The sequence below is a fragment of the Ammodytes marinus genome, assembly GCF_949987685.1.
Source record: "Ammodytes marinus genome assembly, chromosome: 13".
In the NCBI taxonomy this organism is placed as follows: Eukaryota; Metazoa; Chordata; class Actinopteri; order Uranoscopiformes; family Ammodytidae; genus Ammodytes; species Ammodytes marinus.
This window is the reverse complement of record NC_137217.1, coordinates 29,604,303-29,631,526: the sequence shown is the minus strand read 5'-3', so window position 1 is coordinate 29,631,526 and position 27,224 is coordinate 29,604,303. Positions and strand designations below refer to the sequence as shown.

General features: G+C 39.2%; 1 protein-coding gene across 2 annotated transcripts in view; it reads right to left on the bottom strand.

Moving 5' to 3' along the window:
* Positions 1–27,224, bottom strand: part of sema6cb (semaphorin 6Cb) — a 161,286-nt gene that overhangs the window by 52,726 nt on the left and 81,336 nt on the right. For both annotated transcript variants that reach the window (XM_080039389.1, XM_080039390.1), the window contains exons 4-11: positions 23,596–23,815; positions 15,789–15,903; positions 14,217–14,274; positions 9,546–9,602; positions 8,739–8,840; positions 3,377–3,467; positions 1,877–1,999; positions 277–365 (exon numbers count right to left, since the gene is read on the bottom strand). In XM_080039389.1, the coding sequence (XP_079895515.1) occupies positions 277–365; positions 1,877–1,999; positions 3,377–3,467; positions 8,739–8,840; positions 9,546–9,602; positions 14,217–14,274; positions 15,789–15,903; positions 23,596–23,752 (792 nt within the window). In that variant the 5' untranslated portion in view covers positions 23,753–23,815. The remainder of the gene's footprint in view (positions 1–276; positions 366–1,876; positions 2,000–3,376; positions 3,468–8,738; positions 8,841–9,545; positions 9,603–14,216; positions 14,275–15,788; positions 15,904–23,595; positions 23,816–27,224) is intronic.

Genomic DNA, 27,224 nt, shown 5'->3' with positions numbered 1-27,224 from the left:
ATGGAAAGAAAAAGAAAATAATAACTGTATGGAATGGAATACTTTACATGAAATATGAAAATGTGTAAATATGAACTATGGACAAATGTTTGAGTTATGTGAACACAACACACACACAACAACAATGAACAGCTGTTTTTAAAGTCATGTGGTGTGTATGTGGTGGAGAGATGTTGTTGTTAGACTTCATTCCACTCCGGAACTAAACAATAGAATCCACATGACAACAGGTTTGTCGCGTGTCTGTCTGTGTGTGTGTCTGCTAGAGAGGCTCACCTTGCCAAGTGTGGTGTACTCTACTGCAATCTCACTGAAGAAGAAGTAAACGTAGTTCCCGTACTCTATGGCGTGGAGGAAATGGGGCTCTGCGGGACAGAAAAGGAAAATACAGGTAAAAAAATGTAATAACATTGGAGAACTACATTAGAAAAGTAAAATGTTATATATATTCTAGATTCATTACACAACATGAAACATTTCAGGCCTTTCTTCTTTTGTTTTAATTTGATCATTACACCTTACAGCTCATATAATAAAACATTCAGTATCTCAATATATTAGCTTATTACATAAAACCTATTAAAAAAATATATAATACAGAAATGTCAACCTTCTGAAGTATTTTTATAATATATTTTATCTTGTGTGGAATTAATCTAGATGGATAGAAAAGTATTATTATGAGCCATTAATTGTGTCTGCAATTTTTAAAGCAAACACTATGATAAATGTTCGCCGGTGTGATTGCTTGAAAGCCAATTTTTTGGTGGACAAAATAATCTTCACACAACTTCACAAGGGGGATAAATACACACAAGTTAGGTCTTGAATTCAGGGCGGGCACTCAATAGATACTGGAAGGAGTGGAACTACAATTCCTAATTTTACAAAACCACACATCCATTTCAATGAGAGCCTTCCAATACAATAACTCCTGTAGGGTGACAATCGCTTAACCAAGAAAATAATTGGCAACATAAAACTGACGGCCAAGATTCTGACGTCTAAACTGCGGCGATGTTATCACATAATTTCATTAGGGGAAAGAGACACACAATCCTATCTCCGTCCGTGAGAGTGTGTTTCTTTTCTCTAACAAATTCCCGCTGGCCGAGGGACAGACGGCAAGCTTTCAGAGAACACAGAAAACAAGACGTGAGCTCAGGTAATTACCGAATTAAATGTTAATCAGATACAGCTGATACTATCTGCAACAGTGTGAGAGCTGGATTCAGATGAGAAGCCTTCTAGTGCTAACTGAACTAACTGTGCTAAGTGAATGGGGTTGGACAAAAGCGTAAGGGGAGATACAAGATTTGAGAAGAGATTTTATATTTCGCTCTGAGAAGTGAATCTTGGGATGTTCACAGACTGATTCAAGAGACAGCTATGTGAACAAGGCCCGAGTCAATGAGGTGTTGATATATAAGAGAGATCTGATGTCTTCACAGTGTCATAACTGTATGTTTAAAGCTAGAGTGCGTACCTTTTTCATATCAATGAATGTTAGGTTACGTTCAAGCCATCGCCAAATGAGTTGACACAAAGTTGATTAAGCCTATTAGCTCCACAAAACTCTCTCTGTATTTCTCAGTATGGCAGTGTTTACAAATTGGTGTCGCTCCCTGACACTGGCACAGGAGCTCTGAAAAACCCCAAGAAGAGCCCAAGAAATGTTTCAGTTGTTGATTCTACTGCTAAGAAAAAAACCTGGACGTTTGGTGATCCATGTGTGATCACCAAAGGCTTTACCTCATGTAGATGCACCAACATTGTTGTTGTAATTACTCAGAATTCCTCATGGGGGTGACAGAAGTCACGCACTATAGCTTTAATGTGCCAAAATATTGCACTGTGTACAATGCTGGATGCTCACCTCGCAGCCATTTGGAGTCGTACTTGACCGTACGCAGAACGGGACTACTTTCTCCCAGACTTCGGTAGATCACCGCATCGCTCGCCAAGAAGTCCGTCATCGTGGCCGAGTAGAAATCACCACCTAATAAAGAGAATAGAAGAAGAAAAAGTACCTTGATTAATAAGGTGCTACAAGGAACTTTTAAATATTTCTGAAACAGTCTCCTTTTTCCTCTGGTGATCATAGATGACATGTAACAGCAAACAAGACCATCAGTGCAAAGAATGCTGTTTTTATATAGTTTTTTCTTAATGCCTTTGTCATGGGTACCCTCACCCAGGAACAACAGCTGGCATAGTTTAAAAACACTACAGATTTTGTCCAAAGGGAACGCTAGAATTAAAACAAACTGAAAGTTTGTTGGAGCAGCTTTAAAAATTGCAATTGAAATTTCCCCAAGAAAGCAATAGCCTTCTTTCAACTGTCTATTTTGGTCACAGGTGACTTTTACTGCCCTTTAAGATGACACATAATAGGATAACAGATGCAGGAAAATGTGTCACTTTTCACGTCGCCCCCCCCATGTGAACTTTGCATAAATGTCAGTGGAAACCTGGCAGGATAGAGTTAAGGTCTGTGTGTGTGTGTGTGTGTGTGTGTGTGTGTGTGTGTGTGTGTGTGTGTGTGTTAAGGTATGTCCCCTGCCTTCACTCTAAACTGAACTTGACTCTGAACTGTTTCACAAAGTATCAGCTTCCTTCTCTGCTATGATTAGTAAATAAACTCAAACACAAATCAGAGACCGTCAAGGGGCAAATTCAACATCACACACTGTCATGGTACATGTAGCAGCAGTTTACAGGTATTTTAGACTATTCCTATATTTTATTTTTATATTGTTAAATGTATTTTGCATCTTTGATTGTTCATTTTTGGATTCAACCACCACATGCCTGAGATAAAGCAGACTTTACTAAATGTATATGTTTCAGTTAGTACAAATTAAATGTGTACTATAAACCACAGCTAACTTTCATTTTGTTATCAATGATTTTCTGTTTTAATTCAATTGATGGAATTATTTGCAATTAGGAAGATTTGATGCTCACTAACACTGATTCATTTTAATACTATACACATTGAATAGCAACCAAAATGCATCCTAGAATGGTGATAAAAATAAATCTAAATGTGTATTTTCATTTCATTTAACCTTTATTTATTACTCGAATGATCAGTTGAGGCATTTGAAAATGTTTTACAGAAATGTAACATAAGATTAGTATTTCATGAGCTAAAGCTTCCAAAAACTACCATAAATACCACCTGTGGCTCTAAATGATCAAAGTCCATCTTTCCTGTTCACTTTGAGAGGAATAATGACACACTAAAGCAGCTGTCAGAGCTGAACCTGTGACATTTTAATTACATCTGTCGCGCACGTGTCCACACACACACACACACACACACACACACACACACACACACACACACACACAAACAGTCTGCTTCACTCACCTGCGAAGAGGCCCACGTTTGATTGACGTGACTCGAAGGGACAACGAGCCTGTCCAACCACCTCCTCTCCCTCCTGCTCCAGTGTTGACATCTAGAGACAGAGACAGACTTTATAAGGCCTTATAAGGGACTGCTGAGCTCACCCCATAGAAATACATTGGATATAAAAGGATAGAACAATTGAAAACAGGAAAACTTTATTGTTTAGACCTGTTCTTGTAAATGGACAAGATAGTCGCAGCTCCAAGGGCAAAACTCGATCGACTAAAGTCCTAAATGTTGTGAGAACTGTAGCTTTAGGGATGTGTGTCAAATCCATCAGAGATAATGAAAGGCAACTCCATAAAGAGTAGTTGTTTTTTGGATGTGTGTGTGTGTGTGTGTGTGTGTGTGTGTGTGTGTGTGTGTGTGTGTGTGTGTGTGTGTGTGTGTGTGTGTGTGTGGTCTGAAGTCCTGGGGGCAGGAGCAGAGAGGACAGTTTATCTCTCGGCCGCAGTTATTTAGCTGCTGTTTTCCGAACTGCTGTTAACAAGATTGTAAACCCCAGGTAAGGGGTGTGTGTGTGTGTGTGTGTGTGTGTGTAGATTGAGCACATGCCAACACAAACACACAAACACCCGATGTAGCAACAAGGTGACAGACTGAATGACACACACACACACACACACCACATAAACAGTCTGTTAACACAAGGCTTAGGTGATGCCGTGTGGCCTCCTCTGACACATGATCAGTGTTATGTATTCACTTCAATACACACAATGATCTGAACTTCAGTATAAAGATCATACAAGTGCACAGGACTCAATAATGAAATCAAGCTTTTTACACGTTCACACTTTGTATATCTTCTTTTTAAAATAGGCCAATTGACCTGCATTTTGTTTTAGTTTTTTTTAACCTTTATTTATACAGGTAAGACACGGGGTCTAATTGTCAAGGTGTGGCCTACGATTGAACTCCAAGCTCTCCCAAGACATCCATACAAAACGTACACTTCTTTAAGGGATATGTGTTTACACCACTGAACCTGATGCAATCCAACACACCAGCGCTGCCCTAAATACCACTTGTGTGTGAAAGATTTGAGTGTATTGCAGACTTTGGTGTTGTATTGTTGTTGTGATGCATTGCTTTACTGCTGGGCCGTCCTGTACAGCAGCAGTCTAGCTTTTGTCAGATGTAGTAAAAGGAGGTTTTCACAAAAATCATGAATAGAAATCTCTGAAGGGTAATTCAGAGAGTGGCCAATACTAAGTGCTTTGGAAATGCATTTCCCAGTTTGACTGTAACAACTGGGAGAAGCAGGGAAGAAACACAACAGCGGGCAGATGACAGATGGATTTGACGCATTTAAGGTTTTGTGTTGTAGCGCAAACGCATGTTGTAGACAGGCAGCACCTCTGTTGTTTACACACCAGCTGGTCAGTGAGGATGCATGATCATGGCTGGGCATCCATTCATGTCTTTGACCAACACACACACACACACACACACACACATACAGAGACAGACAGACAGACAGACAGACACACTCGGACCAAAACAAACACAGAAGCCTCTCACTCAATCCCCCTTTGTCCTCCATAGATTTTCAGTTTGTGATATGATTTACACTATCTCCCTCTCCCCCAAGCTGTCTGGATAGTCATCTCTTGTACTATTTTCCAGACTACAGAAGTTTGTGTGTGTGTGTGTGTGTGTGTGTGTGTGTGTGTGTGTGTGTGTGTGTGTGTGAAGGGGCAGCTGAGGAGGTTGTGGAAAGATAAGAATGTAAGGATGTGTTTTGTGTAAATCAGAGGCTCTTAACCAAAGACATTTCCCATAAATCTTCTGTGTGTGTATTCACCTTTGGACATCGGTAGCCGAGCAATGAGAGAGAGCAGTGTCTGTGTGACACCTGAGACATTATATGATCCTACATAGTATTTAGGTCGTGGCATTCCATGGAGATACTGAATTATAGTAGCCTGGTCCTACCAGACCATCGTACTTCATTTCATTTGTACAGAAGGTCTGGAATCGCTCAATTGACAAACGTTCCCTCACTTGAAGACGTGAAGGGTGTCTGTTGAAATTTAAAACTATTGGATCTGCCCAGTGCCACTCTGGATCTGCCAACCAATCGCATAACGTTTGGTCGAGACGTATGTCATGCGCCGGCTTCTGACTACAGCTGAAATTGGCGCACAAGAACCCCTAATCTTATCAAATTTGAACTTTTGGTTACATTTCTAATTCCTAAACTCCCTAAAACTTCCTCCAAATAACAATTGAAGGCATAACAAAGCCTGTCAAGTTCTAGATAATGGTCTTGTCTCTGTGTTTGCCTTTGCAAAACAAAAGATTAAACTGTGTTTGTCCTCTAAACTAAGCAATTAAGATGTCTGTCACAGATCTTGTTTATTTTCATTTATCTATTGTTTTTGTCGAATGCTATCTAATTGATTAATAAACTCATTTTATTTCTTTAATTGCATTTTTTTCTGTTTTGATTTTTAATCTTTTGTACATTTAATTGCTTCCATTTGTATGAAATGAGTTTAAAACAACATTTTTGTTGTTCATATTGTGTCAAGAAATAAACTCAAACTTTCATTAAATCGCTGCATGGGGGGGGGGTGCTTGTGATGTAGTGGTTTGAGTGCCCCCCCCCCCCCAATAGAGTCTCAGTCCTCTTCACAGCAGACCACGGGTTAGAATCCAGCCCGTGGTCGTTCTCTGCATGACATTCACCTCTGTCTCTCCAAACTGTCTAATGAAGAATAAAATGCCAAAAATTATCTTAAAAAATAAATAAAAAAATGCTGTATTGAGTGCAAACAATATAAAATTACATATTTGACATTTCTTCATTTTGCTTCCCATAGGGGGAACCTCATTCTTGACTAAATCCCTTTTCAACGTGTAAACCACATGTGTTAATGATTCTGTGATACTTCAGAAATATGAATATCATACAAAACCACAGAGGGAACATTTTCTCACCCACCCTCACTTCTGGAAACAGACCACTGGTTAGTTCATATAGGACGACAAACTGAAGGGGAAATAAAACACACTATTGAGTTATTTAGCCCTGTTTGAATGTGCGTCTCCCTCTCTGTCAGATTTACAGGTCGTGCTGTAGACTGGTGGTAATGTTCTGTTGTGAATCACAGTCTAACCCTGTGATGTCATCGCTCAGACTCCAACACAAAGTCAAGTTGGTATTTATTCAAACGGACCTCAGACTGTCGGAGCTTTACTTCTGCATTGTCCTTAAGGGCCTCACATTACGATGAGATCATACCAATACTTTGAAGGTTGTACAGAAGTATTTGTTAGTTGACTGATTTATCATAAAATGTGTTAGGTTAGGCTGTATCAAAAATGTATTGTGTAAACTTTGGACACTCATATAAAAGAAATAATTTAACTCTGGCTTTACCATCTTGATTTTTAGTTTTCTAAAGAGACGCAAATGTAGTAGGCATAATAAGTTAGACACTGCAACATTTGCATAATTATTTAATCAAATATTTCTGAAGAAAAATAAAGTGTACCACAAAGAATATTGATTTTAAGCCATTTATGAACTGTCAAAGTTTCATGATATCTATAAATTAAACATTTTACCCAATTCACCTGCAGTGTCCCCTTAAACAACTCACCAGTCTTTTCTAACCTATCATTTTTCACTTAGCCAGCAGCTCCTTCTCACTATAGCGATGAAATAACCACACAGACAAGGTGCATCTGAGAGCCTTGGTTGTCTAGCTGCATATAGCCTCTCTCTTCCCACTCCTACCTTTTCATCTCATCCCTTTTACTCCTTTGTTGTTTCAGAGGTGGTGAAACAATCTGTTGTGTTATCGCCGTCATCAGCATATCTTGTGTTCTGTCAACAGATTCCTCTCTCTCTTTGTCTTGTTGAGCCAACAACATCACAAACGTTTGAAGTCACGCAAAAATATCATCCGACATAACGAACGCACAGTGAACAGATCTGCTGATATCTACATTGTTTTGAAGGCTGCTAGTGTCGAATCCACAGCTGACTCCAGGTTTAGACAAGTAAAATGATGTATTTTCTTGCATGCATGTATTTGTATATGTAGACTGTATTTGTAGTATGAATGTTGGTTAGTTTCGACCACCGATCTTCTATGTAAGTGTAGTTTAGTCTACTTTTTGCGTATGTTGTTTAATAGTTCAGACCGTACCGTTTTAAACCATTTAATAATTTTCCAGTTATTGTACCATGTGCGCCTGCATTTTGAACTCACATAGGTTTGTTGCAATATCATTAAAAACTAATTGAAGCTCCAGCAGCCAGATTTCTTTTAAATCTGACATGATCTGCATTTTTAACCTGCTGTGATCTATCTCCATAGCAGTGTTTGTGTATGTGTTTATTTCAAAGTATAGGTCCTTTTCCAAGTGATGGTAACACTATTTTATATATTGTTCAGGCCCTGGTGCCCTACTTCAGATGTACTGTATCTGGACCAGTGTATGGGAATAAGTAGTGTATTTCTAAAATGAAATTTGAGTGAATTAAAAGTGTTTTAATACATATGTATATCAATTTCACTTTGGTTTGTAACCATATATTGTCTCATATTTGATCCATTTTACATGTGTGTGTGTGTGTGTGTGTGTGTATTCATGGTTATACTGTATGTATATATACATAAACATGAAATAATTAAATTAGATGTATGTTATTCTCAAAACGCAATATTGACCTCATATTCCACTATGACTCGTTTGTTTTTCCAATGCCTGTGTGTGTGTAAAGTTATGACTTCATGCATCATTTTGCTCATGAATACCACATGTGTTCTGTGTGTGTCTCTGTGACCTTCTGTGTGTTTATGTCACGTCATCCCTAATAATGACTCATTCATAAAAGTCCAGTTATGCTAAATGCAAAACAAGCTAACTATGTCATTCCCATTTAGCGACTTCCAAAACAGGAAACAACTGAAAAAGCAAATAAGGTCATCAGCAAACTCATCTCGCAAACGGATGTAATATGATCCCTTATTTTTTTATTTTATAAACCTTTATTTATACAGGTAAATCCTATTGAGACTGGATACTCTTTTTCAAGGGAGACCAGTTCCCATTTACACGTTACCATTCAGACACACACATTCATACACCGATAGCAGCAGGCTAACTATCGACATTCACACGAGGCAAGGTGGGTGAAGTGTCTTGCCCAAGGACACAACAACCATGACACAAGTGGCAGGGCGGGGGATCGAACCGCCAACCCTTCGATCGTCGGCCGACCCGCTCTACCACCTGATCTACAGTCACCCTTATCAGTGGCTAAAGCCCAGGGGCAGTGCACAGTGGTTCAGTGTCTCACCTTATAGTTACGGCAGGTGGGGTTGAAGGCGTTTGTGCCGCAGGCGAACAGTGTCTCGTCGTTGCGAGGAACCAGCACTTTGATGTAGTTGTAACATTCGTCCTGTCGGGCAGAAAGACAAGCTTGATGTTACCGCGGGGACCAGGATAACTCCTACTGTAACACGGCAACCACAGAATGAAAAGCAGGTAGACAGTGCATTTTATTCGCTGCCACACACACGCACACACAGAAGCACACACACACACACACACACACACACACACACACACACACACACACACACACACACACACACACACACAGCTATAGTTTTGAGGACACTCAGTGACATAACATATTCCCTAGCCCCTTACCCTAACCATCACAACTAAATGCCTAACCCCAACCCTTGCACTAACCTAACCCAGCCATTAAAAATGTCCTCCCTTCTAGGTTATTAAACTGAAATTGGTTCTCACAAAACTAGTTGTACACACACACACAAACACACACACACACACACACACAAACACTCTTTTATACAGTCATTATCGTTATCCCTAGCCTGACTATTGCAGTTTCACTGGGGGAGGAAAATGCTACGCCTCAAGCCTCAAGCCTGACTTCTCCAGATGGATTTGCGACTGATTCTAAAAAGCCAGCTGCACACCTTCGCTCATTACCAAAACTTTACCATGGTCGAAATGAAGGCATAGGCAAAGGAAGACAGTTGGAGAAAGAGGACGATGTGTGTGTGTGTGTGTTTGTGTGTGTGTGTGCGTGTGTGTGTGTGTGTGTGTGTCTGTCTGGGTAGATAATACTCACGCTGTTTTTGCCTCTCACGGTGCACTTCTCCACATCCTTCGACTTCCAAGTCAGTTTCTGAAAAATAAATAAATAAATTAAACAGACAATCCGCCAGTCGGCTACAAAGACAAGCTGCTCCTCTCCATCCCAAGGCTTCTGTCGCTCCCGATCGTTCAAGTGCCATTACCACACAGCTGTGATTAAAATCTGGTTAACTTCAATAAACTCTTGTAAAAGGAAAATGCAAACAGAGGACTTTAAAGGAAGGCCTGTGCTGATTGTCAATGGGCAACTAAACAATGGTGGTGTCTCAGTGATAGAAATCCCTCTGAGAGATAAGTCTTGATATGTAAGAACACACACACACACACACACACACACACACACACACACACACACACACACACACACACACACACACACACACACACACGGGACTAGGGAACAGTATTGCGGCCAAAAAGTCGAAATGTCGAGAATAAAGTCGGAAAGTTGGAAGTATAAGACAGATTCAAATTCTGGGATCAAAAACAATCAAACCAAAACCAAAACTTGTTACAATAGCAAAGATGCATTGAGTTATTGACCCTGGAAGTCCAGATATGTCCAACTTTACAGCAGTCTGGAAATGTCCAGTTTATTCTCAACATTTAATCTTTATTCTCAAAATGCCTGAAAAAAAAAACGTTCCGTAAAGTCTGATGTGTGCATCATTTCACTGTCCATATAAGGAGTCAACTAGCCCCAATTAACCTAGTGGCCAATGACCATGCCCTTTACACACACACACACACACACACACACACACACACACACACACACACACACACACACACACACACACACACACACACACACACACACACACACACACACACACACACACACACACACACACACACACACACACACACACACACACACACACACACACACACAGTCCTTCCTGTCCAGTGGGCTGTTATAAAAGGGAATCCATCATCTTGTTAACAAGCTCTGCCGGTTGAAGGTTTAATGTGCTCCATTCCTCTCTCAGATTATTTACTGACTTGAATTTTCCTCTGCGCTCATAAAAACCCCTGAGGAGGCTGGTGATTGGGTTTCAGCTCAGAGTCACTCACACAATCCTTTTGTCAACAGCATTTGGGCCTGACGTCTCACTCAGTCACAAACATATAGTAAGAAGTACAGCAGTCCAAGCTTGACACCACTTATCTTTTTTTTTTAAAATTATTTATACAGGTATATCCCATTGAGTCCGAAGACTCTTTTGCAAGGGAGACCTGTTCCCATTTACACGTTACCATTCACACACACATTCATACACCGATAGCAGGCTAACTATCGACATTCACACGAGGCAAGGTGGGTGAAGTGTCTTGCCCAAGGACACAACAACTATGACACAGGTGGCGGGGCGGGGATCGAACCTCCAACCCTTTGATCATCGGCCGACCTGCTCTACCAACTGAGCCACAGTCGCCCACTATAGCCCCATATCTGATATGTCAGACTAACCCTGGGTTCCAAATCACATACTTTTTAATTTTACTTCACTACATACTAAAGTACAGAAGAGTTTTAGGGCCAGAGGAGAGAAACAAAAAATCAGATAAGGAAGTTTTTTTTCATCGTGTCAAAAAATTTCAAGAATGAAGACAAATACTGCAAAATGCTATTGGAGTTAGTGGGGCATTTACGTATTTTCAGCATACTACAATTGACTTGCATGTATTTGGGACATCCTACATCTTTTTCTGGCATACTAAATAGTGGGGAAGTATGGAGATCGGAACGCAGGGCAAGTTTTAATGCTAATAGTGAATCCAACAGGTTTTTGGTTTCAGACACTTTTGAATATTTTACTGAATCTCCTCCATGATTCAAAGTTACTTATAGTCTGTTCTCTCGCAAACAATATGAATATTTTAAATGTATATAATAAAAAGGAAATTATTCAAAAATGTTCATACACATGCATATTATTATTAATCAACAGTGTGTAAAGTAAACTAAGGTAAAACAATTTGTCACAACATTTAAAAAAATCATGCATTAACAACAAATCCCAGTCTAAAGTCTTAGATGCTAAAAGGTATTGCCCAAAACTGAAGAGGGATTTTTTTTTCTGTTTAGGATTTTAATTCGATTCAAGGTGTTCTGAACTACGACCTCACAATAATCCAGCCTGTGGTGTAATACATTCTAATGCTGTATTGAATCCTCGGGTTAGCTCTGCCTGGACCAAAAGTCCCTGAAACACAATTTGTTCTACGGGCTCCGTGTTCCCTTGTTTTCATTTCACCAGAGAATGTTTCAGTCCAGCTGTCAAAATCACAATCTACTCAGAACAGGTGAAAACAATTCAACTGTTGGGTAAACATGAAAACTAGCACCTTGATGAATAAAAATACATGCTTAATTGGGAGAGCATTGAACCTTTCAATTATTATTGTTTATTTTCCATTGCAATCAGTATGCAGTAATGGGAGATGCCCTTATTTAGCAATGTATACTGTTGCACCTTTTCACTTTTTCATTAAAACACAAGACGGTCTTGTGACAAAATATTATCAGAAATATGATGAGTGCGAATTAATACTAATAATAAGTTGGTCAATAGTAAGGACCAATTAATACTTTTTTTTTTTAAAGATAATTTTTTTGGCATTTTCAAGCTTTATTAGATAGTACAGAGTTGAAATGGGGAGACAGACAGAGAGAGAGAGGGGGGGATGACCTGCAGTAAAGGTCCACGGGTCGGATTTGAACCTGCGACCTCTGCAACGAAGGCCTAAGCCAATATGGTACGCACTCTATTCACTACACCACCAGAGCACACCAAACTTATAATTTTCTGAGCAGTTTTAAAGCTGGCAATTTTTCCCGCAGGGGTCCTTGCACTAAACAGCTCCGTGACTTTGTGAAGATGTGACACGTTTCAGTCGGTGTCAGCATTATGCTAATATGCCCCGTGCCATGTCCACGCTCCATTTGGTTTACTAATAATTACCTGTGGCCACTCCAGACACACACACACACACACACACACACACACACACACACACACACACACACACACACACACACACACACACACACACACACACACACACACACACACACACACACACACACACACACACACACACACACACACACACACACACACAGTGAAGGGGAGAACGTGAATAGGTGTCCAATGCTAAAAATAAAGAGCTACTTTTAAAACAAAGCCCCATTTAAGGAATTGATTGGTGATGAAGACAGGGATTGGTTGGTTGATTTTAGACAGTAGCAAACTTACACTCAAGCAGATGGACAAAAGGAACTTTTTAAGGGAAACCAGAATATTGGTATGTTCTTTAATCAGTTTCCAATTGTGTTTGGGTGAATGGCTGGAAAATGCACAATATACCAACATTAATAATATTAAAAAAGTTCTTAAAAAAAAAAAAAAAAAAAAAAAGATTAACATTGAACTGAAGTGCTCAGCATTTTTCCCATTTGTTTGTGCCACCATTCCCCCCACATCAATAGTTTGGATCTCCTTGACATGGAGTGGTGGCCTAATCAGAAAGAATATCCGTGTTTAGCACTAATCTAAATACAAGCAAACAAAAAAGCCCGGGCCTCGGAGGGGTTTTATTTAAAGTGCAATCATGTTTGACAAATGAGATTGGGATAGGGAGGGAGCATGGCACTCCAGAAAGCCACAAGAGCCCCGCTCCACTTTGTATTGGATATACGTCTGAAGAGAGATTGCCTTAATACTTGAATGAAAGGGCAGACAAAGGGTAGAAAGGAAAATAATGATACAAACATTACAGGGTTTTTTTTCTTTTCTCTGTAAAACCGCACAGTGTGGTCCAGAATTGTAAAAGTCTAGAGAGCACTGCCTTTTATTTAACCACTTTAGAAAGGGTATGGGTCTATACATATATATTTATTTATTTAATGACATAGAATCCTAAAAACCTCAATAGTTATTTGCAGTCAATATCAAGTAAGGCTAGGGCCATTCAAAATCTCTACTGGTAAATAAAATCACCCAATATATAATATATGGTATTGATTATGAACAATCTAAATGTAAGAGTATGGTTACATCGAACAACTAAGGCGAAGGTTGCCCTCACATTTTCATTAAGGTTGCCTTATGGAAGAAAAAAAAGTTGCATTAAATCACAATTTCATTTGAGTGCTGTTATGGAAAACCATTCAATTCTAAAAATGTTTGCCCATAACATAGCTACGTAGTATTACCTAATGTGCTTATGCTAGAAGGTCCTGAGTAACCATATTCTTTAGACACTTTTAAGGCTACCCAAAGTATTGCTGTATTTTGACAGTAACTGCTGCAAAAAGCCTTAGTCTGAACTCCCAGGCAAGGAAACAAACTAAGAAGCTTTATGCAACCGGCGCAATGCCTTAAAGAAATCCTCTTGGACTTTGAATCTTGGCGTATTTTTGTATGAATAAATCAACAGACAATGTTCCAGTATATAAAACCAGATGGCCTGTGCATACTATGAGTGAATTCATCATGTAGATCGGCTCAAAAACACATGGATCCAGAAAGGTTACTGTATAATATGTTGGAGCAGAGTATTAAACATTGAAACAGAGAGACGATTCTGGAACGGTAAAACGGCAGAACATTTTTAAATCCATGACAGACTTCCCTACCTGCTGTGGGATTATCTGCTCAGCTGAAGTGGCGAGATTGACGGCAAACACATGGTCCCTGTAAGAGATAAGGAAAGACAGCGTTAGTGAGGCCAGCTACACATTCTTTCTGTTAAAAGGAATACTTCACCCATATGGAACCGGCATTCTATCATTATAAAATCACTATTATAATATAATGAATGAGATTTTTCTCCCCTTAGTCTTCCCTTGGTCTAGCTGTCCTGTTAATCCTAACCCTTCATTTTCCCATGTGTGATATCACGCATGGGAAAATGTAGGGTTAGACATTGAGACCATAAAACACTCTTTCTGCCTTTTCTCAGGCTAGGATGAACCGATTTCTAAAATCTTTGCACATTTATACTACATAGGATCTCAGAGTTCAATACACCTTCATATTCCCACCAGTGAAATAGGTCTTTAAGACTTTATGCTTTTTAAATCTGTAGCTCCATAGGCCATTTCAGCAAAAAAGAAAAACAATTCTTCTCTTTTTGAGTATAGGAGAGATAGAAGCTCTTTGAGGCAGTATTTTATTGTTTGTTATTGTTCAACTCCATAACCTCACAAAACTTTTCCATAGCAATAGCTTCCCCGGCGATCACATAAATCACGGTGTGAACTGTGAAGTGAGGCGTGCACTTTGTTGAACGCAGTTGTGGAAAATATTAAAGTCCATTTAGGTACATTAAGAATCTTTATACCTTCCTGGACAAGGGTGGGGGGGGGGTGTTCTTGGCAGTAAGGGAGTTGTTTTGAACAATGAAAATAGTGCAGAGGAGGTTTCGACCTGGTGCGTTTGAGATAATTAACCCAAGACATTTTGATGGAGAGTGGAGCAACATGCAATTAGTGCTGAGAGATGCAACTGGAAAGACTTCAGACATCCAGGCAGTTTGGGGTGGAGCTCCTGGCTTAGAAACTACCACACAGCAGTAGTAACAGTAACACAAGTTTTGACCAGTGGCTCAAAACAGTGACAGAGATATGTTATCCCCCTAAAGCAGGAATATACTGCCCAACTTTCTGGAAGTTTTAGATTTATAATTACTTAATAATAAAAAAAAAAAAAGAAAAAACTATCTCTTTGCCTTCAAGGAGCTGTCTCTCATTGAAAGGTTTCTCAGTAAAATAAACGTTCATTTTAATATCCATGCAGACACATTTTTACAACAGACAACTTGGTGTTCTTTTAGTGTCAGAATGGGTTTTACGATACGATTTCACAAACCCTTTACCATACCATCATAAGATATTCTGTTTCTGTAAACTACTTGCCAACTTATCTTAACCTCCTTGCTTATGCTGTTGCACATTTTGTCCATTTGGCCAGAAAACCATTAGTCTAACATTATCTATCACTTTCTTAAAGAAAAATATCACAGTATTGACGGGTTTAAAGTATTGTGTGTTAATGTGGAGTATTGGTCTGCTTCTGAGCATTCTTTCCAACATCCCAGTCATTTTATTGACCCTCAGTAACCAATGGAAACAGAGCTATAGAGAGAGCAGAGAACATCAGATCCTTTGTAATGTTGAATGAACAGAACAGTGGATGAGATGACTGACCGGGCAGCGATGTAGAGCATGTGGTTGATCCGCAGCATTCTCTGGAAGTCCAGGCCCAGGCGGACGGTGTCGTTGTCCGACATGAGGCCCTGGAAACTGGGGTAGAGGTAGGAGGCTGAAGGGGGGTAAGGAGAGGAAAAGACAATGTTTCAGAACTCATCATTTGCATGCATAATATGCGCATACTGTACATGCAATTTAAATTATTTTTTTTTAATCAGTTTTTGAAGAAATAACTACAAACATTTGTATATACATTTAACCCTTTGGTGCTCTTGGGGACGTTTTTGTCCTTTCGCACTTTTTTTACGCTCTTTTTTGTGTATAACTTTGGCTGTGCTTATGTTAGCTGAAATATTTTTGGCCAGGGATTTTTTTTTTTCAAATATTTTGTTTATTTCTACTCAGCAACTTTGTACCATCTATTATAAAGGCTGTACACTTTTTTGTTCCTCTCAGCTCCCTAAGGACGTTTTTGTCCCCTATTGACTCCCATTCAAAATGGCCTTTTTTCACCAATTTGATCCTGCTGTCATTACAGCATAAAATATTTTTTTCAATGATTTTATGCTTTCATCCTAGACACAAAGCATCAAAATTGATCATTTTCAACACCATCAAAATTTTGAGCCATTTCCCTATATTTGGCATAGGGTTGAATTACAAGCATTTTCCAGGTTTTCGGTCCTGCCCCCCACAGTGCAATAGAAAAAAAAAATTCAACCTAAATGGTGTGAGTGTGTTGGTAGGGATGCTAGTGTGAGGTGCATATGTGTGTATTGAGAAAATATAGTGTGTGTGTTTGTGTACACACAGCCAAACTTTACAAACTCAAACGTGTATGGAAAAAATGGCCCAATTTAAACTTTATTTTTTCAAACCATAGCCATGATGACAAACACATGTAAATTTGATGATATTAGGCAATAATCCAACACTTAAGACACCAAAATTGCTTTTTTAGCCTTATCTAGCTCAATCATTTATTTTCTCCAGTTTTTTTTGAGGATCAAATATGCTCCCTAAAACCATTTTTGTACTTTTTTGTAATTTTTTAGAGTTGCAGGCCTAAACATAAGAAATATGAGAAATTAATGGAAAGTGTGGATCCATATGGATACCTTAGGGTTGTGTCTGTGTGTGTGTTGTGAAATTACTGTGTGTGTATGTGTGTGTGTCTTTGTGCGCATGCATATGTGTGCAGCTGTAATGTGCAATTTGTGGGTTTTCAGGTGGCTGCAGGTTTACTTTGTTACTTTGTTGACATCATCAAAGAAACTGGAATTAAAAGGTCAAAAGCAACTAACAATGAATGAATATTTGATATTTATGTGAAGAGGTCAAGTGGGTTGAAAGGTTTTAAAAAAAAAAAGTAGAAAAAAATATTACTGTATAATGTTTTTATGGCAGTTTATAGGGAGGTCATGAGAGGGAGTATTTATTTGTATCTGTGACTGCACAAATACTAAACATATGTCAAAAGCAGTTTTATTGCAAATCATTAACATATCCTAGAGTCTAATTATCCCACTCAAACAAATCCACTTTGCATCTATTATATGAGAAATTTTTCAATTATTGTGTTTTTTTTTAATAAAAATGGCTCACGTCATCACATAAGCTTGCATGTAAAGGGTTAAAAGCAATTACAAATGAATGAATATTTGATATGTATGTGAAGAGGTCAAGTGGGATGAAAGGTTTTAAAAAAAAAAAGTAGAAAAAAATATTAATGTATAATGTTTTTATGGCAGTTTATAGGGAGAGGACGTTTTTGTCCTCTAAGGTCATGAGAGGGAGTATTTATTTGCATCTGTGACTGCACAAATACTAAACATATATCAAAAGCAGTTTTATTGCAAATCATTAACATATCCTAGAGTCTAATTATCCCACTCAAAAAAATCCACTTTGCATCTATTATATGAGAAATTTTACAATTATTGTGTTTTTTTAAATAAAAATGGCTCACGTCATCACATAAACTTGCATGTAAAGGGTTAAAAGCAATTACAAATGAATGAATATTTGATATATATGTGAAGAGGTCAAGTGGGATAAAAGGTTTGTAAAAAAAAAGTAGAAAAAAATATTAATGTATAATGTTTTTATGGCAGTTTATAGGGAGAGGACGTTTTTGTCCTCTAAGGTCATGAGAGGGAGTATTTATTTGCATCTGTGACTGCACAAATACTAAACATATATCAAAAGCAGTTTTATTGCAAATCATTAACATATCCTAGAGTCTAATTATCCCACTTAAAAAAATCCACTTTGCATCTATTATATGAGAAATTTTTCAATTATTGTGTTTTTTTTTTAATAAAAATGGCTCACGTCGTCACATAAACTTGCATGTAAAGGGTTAAAAGCAATTACAAATGAATGAATATTTGATATGTATGTGAAGAGGTCAAGTGAGATAAAAGGTTTGTAAAAAAAAAAGTAGAAAAAAATATTAATGTATAATGTTTTTATGGCAGTTTATAGGGAGAGGACGTTTTTGTCCTCTAAGGTAACCAAGGCGTAGTAAAAGTTAAGGATACCCAAGGGTTAATGTGTATTGAAATGCATATTCAATGTATGCAGTTTATGACGTGTGTGTATGAACATGTATTACGCAACAATAAAGCATTATCTTATCTAATCGTATAATAGCAAAAGACACCAGCTAATGCATTCTCAGCAAAAAGGTTTGAAAGCATAAGACTGACTTATTATTTAGGCCAACACTTGAAAATAGAGTTCTTACTCAAGCATCAACTTCAATGAGAAACATTAATATTAACAAACAGCACAGAGGCGAGCACCAGCTTTCTAAAACATTGAATCAATTCTCAGTTGTAAAATGTCAGCGCTTTACAAACAGCTGTTTATCAGTTCCATCCTTCTAGAAAGACATTAAGATAAAACACATTTATCCACAACAAATCAGCAGCTTTGAAATGCACCATCACAGTTTAAGGAACAAGTAAACCAAGGTGACTATTGTGCTTGATATCCAGGGCCTATTCTGTATGCTAATGTAGGCTACACCTGTGGAGGTGGATAAGCAAGGGAAAAAAAGCATCTAAAAGTTGCAAATTAGCCGGTGGAGTCAAAGAAGTCAGTCTGATTTGAATACAAGTCTCGGGTAAACATTTCTTAACGGATACGTCTAGGGATGGTGCCATGGGAGGCCATGGGAGGACAAGGAAACAAATCAGAGCAATCTCCATGGAATACCTGTGTGTGGTAAACCCACATTTAAATATCCCTCGTCTGTCTCCGCGGTAACACTGCTTAGTGTTGTCATGAATACAATTTAAATTCCTTCACTTGATCATGCCGCGGTGAACTACGGGTTTTACAAAACGACACCACGAGGTTAAATAAGACAAAAAATATATAGAATATCTGTTGCTGCAGGTAGTGTATATTAAAGCTGGGGTATGTGATTTCTGATTGGTCAAAAATCTCTATCCCAACTGCTATTTTCTCCCCAAATTCTCCACCCCAGCTTTAAAGTGGCTACGAGGAATTTTTAGTTTGTGTTGATTCTATCGCCCCCTTTGGATAAAAGTGGTAGTGTTTGTTTTACCACAAGAGCACCTGCTGTCCTAAAGATCTTTGCTAGGGTGTGATTTTTTTTGGGAGCGAGTGAAAAAGGAGTCACCGCGATGAGGTAATGTATAAATATGCGACTATGTTAAATGGTTATATGATGATGGTAGCAAAGTAAACTTTAATTCACTACAGTTCATAAACACAGGTTTTTACCGTCTGCCTGCCGGTCCCTGAAGATCAGACCCATACAAAGGCATTTAAATAAAAACTATATAAAAATGCATTATTTTCACTGATAGTCTTGCTGGTTGTTAAAGGTCATTTATGATCATCAGAGGAAAAATGAGACTGTTTCATAAACATTTAAGAGTCACTCGTAGGAGGTTTAAGTATACAATTTAATGGGAATGTGTATTCATGTATAAAAAGACGTGTGTGTGTGTGTGTGTGTGTGTGTGTGTGTGTGTGTGTGTGTGTGTGTGCACAACAAAGATGAGATGAACTGAAGGATGTGGTGCGAAGAAAAGAAGACATTGATATAATATCAACCCGGGGCAGATTTACATTTTCCCTTCTCTATCTTCTCTATTTTAATTCCATTTTTGTCATTTTCTACTCAAACAATGGTCTAACTCACTGGAGGGGAATATTAATTTAAACAAATGGGGAGATGGAGTCCAGGCAGGCAGCACTTTAAATTAAAGAATGACAGTCAGTCAGTAGATGGATATGCCCAAGTTATTAAAAAAAAGTTGCTTCAGGCAAAAAAAAATCAAAAATGGCCAGCTCAATACCGACACCAGACTATCTCCCACATCACAGAGCCTTCCCCTGCTGTTTCCTTTCTATTCCTACTGTATTAAGTGCCCTGCAGCCTCCCATCTGACCTGGGCTGCTACTGAATTAGCAAATCCCCGCCAGAAATAGACCACATTTCGGAAACAAGTGTCTCTACAGGGAGCCCTGGTTCCCCTAAATGCTGGTCTCGGAATCGACTGATTTAAAGATTTAAAGGGGTAATGTCTGGCTGAGCGCCGGACCTTGCTGTGCTGTGTCTACAGAACAGACTCCCAGTGGTTCACACTAACCTACATCAGGGTTTCTTAATTACTCTTCAGCACTTTCACATCCTCTGAAGTTTAGCAGGCAGATGGGGCGCTACTCGGGGTGAGTAGACGGAAGCCCAGGGGTTATTTTAGATCACTGCCTTTGGATGGACTCAAACCAGAATATTACGTCCTGAGGCTGCACATCACACAGACACTGGCACCGCAACAGAAAATGTAAGCTCTCCATAAATCAAATCAAATCAGTTTTATTTGTATAGCCCAATATCAGAAATAGACATTTGCCTCAGTGGGCTTTTACATTTCATACAGTCCTTAGACCCTTTGCTCGGCTGAGAAAAAAACTCCCAGTAAAAAAGCCTTAATCGGGATTAAAACATTGATCTTCATTCATCTGGTTGACAACACTGCTTCCATCTTTTGTTATTTTTTATATAGTTTTTGGGCGTTTTTGCCTCTACTAGAAATCATTTGATTATTTGTCTTAAATCATTGTCAACTCTAAGACTTTTTGTTTTCCGTAGTCAGTCGGAAGAAACAAGGCATTTTTTGCTTGGCACTTAAGTCTCTAGAAAAATTGTGATGGACATATTTTTAATCAATTTGCATATTTTGATCATATTCTGTTCATCCTTCAATGGTCCAATAAGATTAAAAAATGACTGTCACCATGATAACTTACCACAGTTGCTTTACCCTTCTTAAACTGTTGTAAACTGTTATAACCATATCATAGGCTTTAAAACTAATGGACGTTAAGTATTCCTCAAACTACTTCCTGGATCATATTTTATCTAATCACATGCACCTCTATCAAAAGACCTGCCCTTGCATTTATATTAGGGTTAAAGCAATATACACATTTATATAAGAAGCTTTAAAACAAACAGTCCGTAAAGGGCAGAGTCAAACTGACAGCCCCTTTCATGAATTTATAATGACATCGCTTCAAAAAGTGGAATTAATTCACCATAAAAAAAGGCAATTAGTTACTTTTAATTAATTGCAGAGTTGATGAGCTGGGCCGTCATGTGTTAAGAGACCTTCAGGAGTGTTGCTGTCTGTGGAAAGTTTTAGTGTCATATTATGGTCTAAATTAAAATCATTTTTGAGTAAAATTTGTCTGATTCTCTTTAAATAAAAAAGTTTTATAACATAACATAACATTTACATTTTATGTAATTTAGCAGACGCTTTTATCCAAAGCGACTTACAACTGGAGCACACATTCATACACCGATAGCAGCAGCAGCTACCACGCAGGGTTCAAGCTAACTATCAGGAGACATTTAGGGTTCAGTGTCTTGCTCAGGGACACTTGGACATGTGGCGGGGAGACTGGGGATCGAACCACCGATCATATAGTTGCGGGTCCACCACCCTATCCACTTCGCCACAGCCCGACATTTAAATCTATATACATCCAGAATCTGTATAATGGCCAAGAGTGGCTACAGTATGAAACCTTACTTTGTTCAAACTTTCTCAGCTTTTCGTTTCTGTCGCAAAAAAAATTCCGACATGCCTGAGGTAATTGGTCTGCCCACTCTCCAGAAGAACTAGTGACTCAGGTATGATTTCATAGACTTCAACCCAATGAAGAACTACCATTCCTAATGGACGTCCTGCAGAGTTAGGGAGGGACCTTGTGCCACTCGGGAAGGTGACAAATTGCCTTCATTACACCTGGGACGGCGCTCCACATATAGCTACTATTAAAGCCGCGCAGCTATTTCTGCTAATGGTGGCGTTACTCTCTTCCAGATAGATCAATTACAGTGTGTGGGCCATGGCACGAAGCACCTCTTAAATCAATTATGGGCCATTACATTTAGTAGCCGGGACCTCTTGTGTGGACCTCCCCAGTGATTGGGTGCCGTTGATGAGTCTCCAGGGTGGGACAATGAGGCAGTGTCTTGAGAGTCCCAGATGTTTTAAGATCCTACTCAGTCATATTCTTATGTTAAGGGCCTGTGCTGGGGAGGTTTTAACTGCTACAGTGTAGGCCTTCAGTATGAGCCTTAATGTAATGTTCTGTGGCTAAGGGGCTCATGATCAATACATTAACAACAGACGGAGCTTGATGACGTCATGGAGTTGCAAGGGATCTTGGGAGCAGCTTATATGCAGCGTGTATGTCATGTTGTGAATGCAAAATCAATACATATCAACTTCACGCACTATGAACATATTCAACTTCAATGGACTTCTAATGAAATTGTGTTGTGATTGATATGATTGTTATTGTTTAAAAATATATTTTGCTTTGATTAGCTATTTATTTGTATCTGTTGTACATGTTAAAGGTCCTGGCAACCCAAATCCACTAAATCCTTGTAACTACAGTATGTTATTTGGGGGTTAAACTGAATGCCTATATGTATATGAAAGGTCTTAGGAATATCTGTCAACCCCTCCCACCCCCCCGCAAAAATACTGTCATGTCAGTTGGACGACCAGTTGAAAAACCCGGATTCGGATGTTGCCTTAGATCTCTATCGTATTGAGAAACCCAGCGTTGATCTCACATATTTCTTTGTGAGGGTTGCCAGGGCCTTTAATACTTCATACCTGTAGCTTGTTATCATTGGTGTGAAGCAAGAAAATAAATGACATGTTTTTGCCCTTTTAGTTCTAGGCTGTGTGTTCACACTGACTCATTTCAAATGACAACAACAGGTGCACACATATAGTCACATGGACTGACAGCTAGCTCATTCTCTGGATAGTTTTGGTGACTGTCATCGTGTATCATCTTTGGTACATTGACTATCCAAGTCAGCGTGGAAACTGTTGTTGCTTCTTTTGCCTTTAGCGAGTTTCGGTGGAACTTAGTGAATTAGATGTTGAAAGAGTTGCAGTTACACCTAGCAGTTAGCTAACACAAACCTGCATGTTAAGTTGATTTCACCACAGTTTAGGATATGACACCTCAGAATTCACTGACAAAGGTATTTAGTATTCCGGTCGCTGATGTTGCTTCCTTAGTTTAAACATCTTTTCTCACACTAAAGTAACGAAACAGCAGCCGAATAAAACCTCTTTCCGGTGAATGTGCCCTTAAACACTTCCAGCTTCCTTTAAGCTGTGGTCCCCAGTGATTAGATATAAAGCCTTGTTAGTGGTGACCCCCCTCGCTTTTCTTTTAAGGATCACCATAGCAACTCAACCGATTTTCTTTTTCGAAAACTCACATTCTCTGCCCACGTTGCTGATTGGTTCCAGGTCTTGGGGGAATGGCGTAGCTCCAGAGGACGGCTGAGGTAAGCAGCAGACGATGGCTAAGGTGAGAGCCAGGAGGAAGGCTGCTGGCAGGACGGGCCCAGGAGAAAGGCCCCGAATCAGCCTCATGTTGGCAGGAGATGAGACCTCACCACCAGAAACACATGGCCCACAGCGGAGTCAGCTCCCCACCTAGAAATAAGACACAAGGTTTTGCTTGGTTAGGACAGTTAATGTATCCTATTGTTTCAATAATTAGACAGTGAATGCATATGGTTTGAGCCAATACTATGAGTTGGGCAGCCTTATACTGCATTGGGTTAGTATTAGGGATGGACCTGGGTTATCCTTTCCTTGAGAAATCATTAATTTGAACAAACTAGATTAGTAAAAAAAGGCACTCAAGATGTATTGTTTTTGTATGTGTGTGTGTGCGTGTGCGTGTGTGTGTGTGTGTGTGTGCATGTGTGCGTTTGCTAATACCATGTTTAACACACAATAAATTTGATCCCGCAATCTTGGAATAAACTCCTCATTCCTATCTAAAGTTAGTATGACATCGCTATACTTTTTACTATACTAAATCCATCATGGTAGAGAATTGACAAGGTTGATCTGATTGAACAGTGACAACAGCAGCAATGTTGAAAGGTGGCAGTTAAGTTCTTATTAGCATGCAATGCACTATGTCAATGCGGCGATGTGATTAAGTGTCCGCTGAGCTACCGAGATGCCTGAGTGTAGAGAGAGAGGGAGGGAGAGACACACACACACACACACACACACACACACACACACAGAGTCAGAGAGAGAACCAGACACAGGGAGGGAAAGCATCCAGCAGAAGAGGTGAGATGCTTGGGCCCTGACCGACGGGACAACGGCCTCATTTACCGCAGAGCCGATGCCTTTCACGGGTGACTTGGTACAATTAAATCTCTGCCAGGCCCATGAGAACACCTCGCTTCACCTGCCCTGTGACACCGTGCCCTGGAGGTATTATTAACTTCTCAGGTTAAAGGGTCTGTGTGTGTGTATTTATAAAGCATCGTTATAACAACCACATGAAGGTCTAAGGTTTAAATCCAATGGTTAGACGTTGCGTGTAAAGTTTACTCTCCCAGTCACAATGATGGTCGGAAAACTGCAAACTCTAAACTGTGTCAATTCAGTTTGTCTAAGGGGACAGTGCAAATTAATAAAACACTTGATCATACATGGGTTCAAAATGCCAGAATTAGGCAAAAAGCTTTTTTTTTTTCATCTGTAGTCCCCTGACATCAATGTTAAAATAAACTACAATTAAACAAGATAAAAAAACAACATAAACAGGATGGAACCCCCAGAGCACAAAACATGGCATCACAGAACAAACAGATGGGGATCCTAATAAATAAGAAAATAAGAAACTGACTATGTGTCCTGTATGTGTCTATATGCATTACCCTGTCCAAGGTAGATAGTCCTCTCATTCAGTACATGCTGTCTAACTCTCTATGACCCTTAACATGATAAGAAAAGTACAAATTCAAGGATGGATATAGCAAAAAAAATATGTGAACGATTCGGGTAAAGCATGAGCAGGAAAGCATAGAAGAATAGCAATGAGTTATTAAATGAATGCTAAAGGGCTTGATAAGATTCAGACAAAATATGTCAACACAATATGAAATATGAAAGATGTAACTTTTATACTTCTGTCTAGACAGTTCAGTCTAGACATTGGGATAAATGGGACATCGTTTTCATTCAAAGAAGTGCAGTTAATTGGCTTAAAAACCGTTATCATAGAATTCAAGGATCTGGATGCACAACACAATCTAATCACTTTATTGTTCTGTATAACATTCAACTAAATTATATAAAAGTCTGTTTGCACATTTTTGGGATACTTGTTTTGCTACAACCTTCATGGTAGGTAACTATGTCATAAATGAAGATGAAGATATAGTGATTATAGTTGGTGCATTTGTTTGCTTATTCATTCTGAATGACTGGACACAATAGGACAAGTCGGTTTTGCAATCTTCTTCTTACAAAAGTCAAGGATAATGATCTTACAATACAGACTGTGTTTGACAAGTGACCTTAAAGAAACGCTGAACAAAATAAACAGAAAACAGCAACAACAGCTTGTTACGCAAATACGTTGCAACCTCACCCACCTGCATATAGTCAAAGTCACGGATAACAATATTCAAAGCATTTTTGACCAAACCGTTTTCAGAACAGCTCTACGAAAATACAAAGTTTAGATAGAGGTTAGCAGGGAGTTTCTACGTGGGGATAATTAACAGCTGTGTTTGTTGTGTACATGTTTGAGATGGAGCATAAATGTTAATTTCCGCATCTGCTTGATATCTGAGGGAAGAGACAGAGACAGATGGATGGCGGGAGGGGATTTGTTGAAAACCAACTAAACTGCTCTGACCTGTGCTCTCTGCCAACTTATGAGGGGCAGTGTGTCCTCTACACGGATCTTTACAAGCCGAACAAAGTTTATGTGCTGTGTCATTAGGCAATGAGACGCGGGCCACATGCTTTTAAGTGGGATCAGACAAAATTAAGTCAACAGAGATATGATCTGTCGTCAATATTGATAACAGTCTGCTTCATTTAAATGCAGATGAGAAAGCTGCATTTAAGCAATGAGGTCAAGCCATGATCGCCGCGCAATAAATTGAAGGGGAAGTGGGTGGATGTCTGCTTGTGTTTACTTGGTGAATTACAACAGCTTGCTCGTGCTGCCTTAGGCGATATATGAGGACAATATACCTGATGGATTAGCCTCATATGCCATGATTTGGGTTTTGTTTTCTTGCCAAGGGAGGACAGTCATTTGAACAAACAGATTATGTTCTAGACATATCCCCGCTAGGGACAAATCCAGGAGAAAAAAAATTACCTTAAATTGTCATAAACATTGAGGGCAGAACAAAAGGTTGAAGTCAATGCTTTTACCCACAAAACTGCTGATAAACACCATTATGAATTCCACATGAACAATTTATATAACTAGTCCACTTCGGACATAAATATGTACCGACAGCCGGCTAAAACATCCCGGGGATCATTTATTGACATCCTGGGTACTTAGCTAAAGGAAGGCAGCCAGCAGTTAGATGATGATGCAAGCAAAACAAGACAACCATAGTAAGTACAAGAGCTTATACAAGTCCAATACACTGGAACTCAGGCTAACATTTCTACAATAATCCAAGACACACCAGCACACACACACCAGCACACACACACACCAGCACACACACACACACACACACACACACACACACACACACACACACACACACACACACACACACACACACACACACACACACACACACACACACACACACACACACACACACACACACACACACACACACACACACACACACACACACACACACACACACAGTGATGGCTCTATCATTATACTGCCAGCTTTACTGCATTACAGTAGAGTTCGCTTAAGCTACGAGGATGACAAGACGAGAGGATGGGAGGTCTGCTTCAAGGTCATATCAAATTCAGGATTATAGAATTGATTGCCATATTGTTACAACACTTAGATGACTGTGTTCTGCCCGCTAAACAA